Here is a 2,175-nt window from a genome sequence, read left to right on the forward strand (position 1 = left end):
ACGCACATTTCTCTAAATCTAGGTGGCGTAGAGGGTGCCTATTCTACCTCTAACAACTGACCGGGTCCCCGTGTCTATTCCTCTTCCTCCAACCCGTAGAGCCATACGCCCGCTCAACACGACGTTTACGGTCATATCTAACATTCGGCATGATCGACGCGAACTTTCATAAAAAAAGCTGATGTATTTGGGAAGGGTAGGTGTCTAAAGGTCGCCTATGCCTCGTCCTCCGTCTCCGAATCCTAGGTCTGTCTGGTCCGCTGGACGCGGGGATCAAGCAGCTAGTTTGGCTTTAGTGGTACTGTAGCCGTGCCGTAGGCTTGATTAGCCAGTTATACGCCTCAATTGGCAGCACGGGACATAGTAAGAATGAATCCACACGCAGCTAGAGCTTCTGCAATCTGGCTGAACTGCTTTTGTACTAATTACAATATTTCTTATACTCCGTTGAGAGGAAAAGTTACTGTAAGCGGTAAATCCTGAGTATTGTACCGCACTAATTTTAGGAGATAAAAGTTTCGTCTCGAACATGTCATGGCGAAAAACCGAATTTTCGAAATCTGCTATGCTTGGAAGCCCGATGTATTTGCTCGGACCTTTGGCTCTTCTCTCCATTCAGTCGACTTTGTCAGGATATCCATCATTTCCTGAAGACACTCTTCGTTTGCGTCCTCTAGTGTCGGCTCCGGCTCTTGCTCAATAGCCATCAGTCGAGAGAGCTTATTCTGCGCGGGCTTGCCCGTCCCATCACTGGCGGATCTCTGTTTTTTGTCCTTCTTCAGGCCTTCAGTCAACCGTTGTTCGGCCTTTACAGCCTCCCGATGTTCAGCTCTGCCGCCGCGTGTTGTTCGATCTATCTTCCGGGTCGCCGGCATCATCGAATCCCTCCTTCCTTCGACGTATGAGTGATACTTTGAATATTGGCCAATGCTGGCCGGGATAGACCTATACGAGGAGAAACGTTCTCCCACGCCCATGAGGGTTATTACCAGCACCGCCGCCTTATACTGTAGTCTTAGACGGCGCACACGATCTGTTGAGCAACAAATTTGTCTTAATCAGGCATTCACGGGTGCGCTAGGGTGAATCAATCTCAACACGCCAATGGATGGAATCTCGGGGCCAACCAAAGTAATTGACCAATGCGATCATCAAACTTGGCCTACCCATCAAGTGTCGAACAACAGGCGCCCTTTCTCCAGCTGTTTCTTTGATCCGTGCCCCGCTGGCTGTTATTCGTACGCTTTCGCCAAGAGGTTCTTCAAGAGATTTCCATTCCCAGTTTTCAAAACTTGGTTCGCCATTAAACTGATCTTCTCGGGTGGTAACGACTTCGTGTACGGAATACTTTGGGTCTTTGCAGTTTCCATCGTGTGCGCAGCCGTTGTGGGCTGCGTGACGTAAGTATTACTGTGGCTCAAATGACTCATTCCTAGAGTCATTTGAGGTACCTTTGTGCCATCTATAATCATTCAGTGACAGTTGGCGTTTCATTCGAGACACGTGACCCCTCGTAGAATTTATTTTTGTTGAGACATCAAATATAACGGGCTTCCCTCTTTTGGCATTTACTTTTTCTGAAATACGGGTCACATTACTCGTGTAAGTCTGCATAGAGGCGGTTGGATGGTTATGCATTTTCTTATTCCGACATGTACTAAAACTTACATCTCAGGCATATACTCCTTCGCCCTGAAGAACTTGCGGACTTCGATTTAGCTAGTTATAGGAGATCCTGGTCGGAAAATACTCACTGAACTAACGCCGGAACGTCGTTCCGAAGATGCAACTAGCTCTTTGCGTAGGTAGTCTTTAGACGTCTAACTTATCCTCTTCGCCAAGCTACAGCCTCATCATTCCGTGTCGTTATTCGTCTATTTGGGCGAGCAACCTCGACCCACCCTGATTCTCGTGGCAGCCGATTACCGGGGGTCCTTTGTGTTCAATTCCTTTCCGCCATCTCAAGAGTATGTTAAGTTTCACTGAAACTCTCTGTCTTGTCTCTTACCCAAACGTGATGTAACTTAGGGTATCAAAAGTCGGTTCGCAACTTCCGGATGACGGCTTTTTCGACAAGTCAAGATCAAGACCAAGATCAAGATTCCAAAATAGGGGCTTCGATCTAGTTAAAGCGCGGCAACCCGCGAGGGAGTCTGAGGAGAGGCTTCCCTCCTG

The 2,175-nt window shown here is 48.0% G+C and overlaps 1 protein-coding gene across 1 annotated transcript; it reads right to left on the bottom strand.

Annotated features, from left to right (window-relative positions):
• Positions 1 to 563: 563 nt before the first annotated feature.
• PV07_12833 (uncharacterized protein) lies at positions 564 to 875 on the bottom strand (the record flags this gene model as incomplete). The annotated part of the gene is made up of 1 exon (XM_016400401.1): positions 564 to 875. One exon carries the CDS (start codon positions 873 to 875, stop codon positions 564 to 566), a length of 312 nt encoding a protein of 103 aa, XP_016241953.1.
• Between the last annotated feature and the right edge of the window lie 1,300 nt (positions 876 to 2,175).

The sequence above is a fragment of the Cladophialophora immunda genome, assembly GCF_000835495.1.
Source record: "Cladophialophora immunda strain CBS 83496 unplaced genomic scaffold supercont1.191, whole genome shotgun sequence".
In the NCBI taxonomy this organism is placed as follows: Eukaryota; Fungi; Ascomycota; class Eurotiomycetes; order Chaetothyriales; family Herpotrichiellaceae; genus Cladophialophora; species Cladophialophora immunda.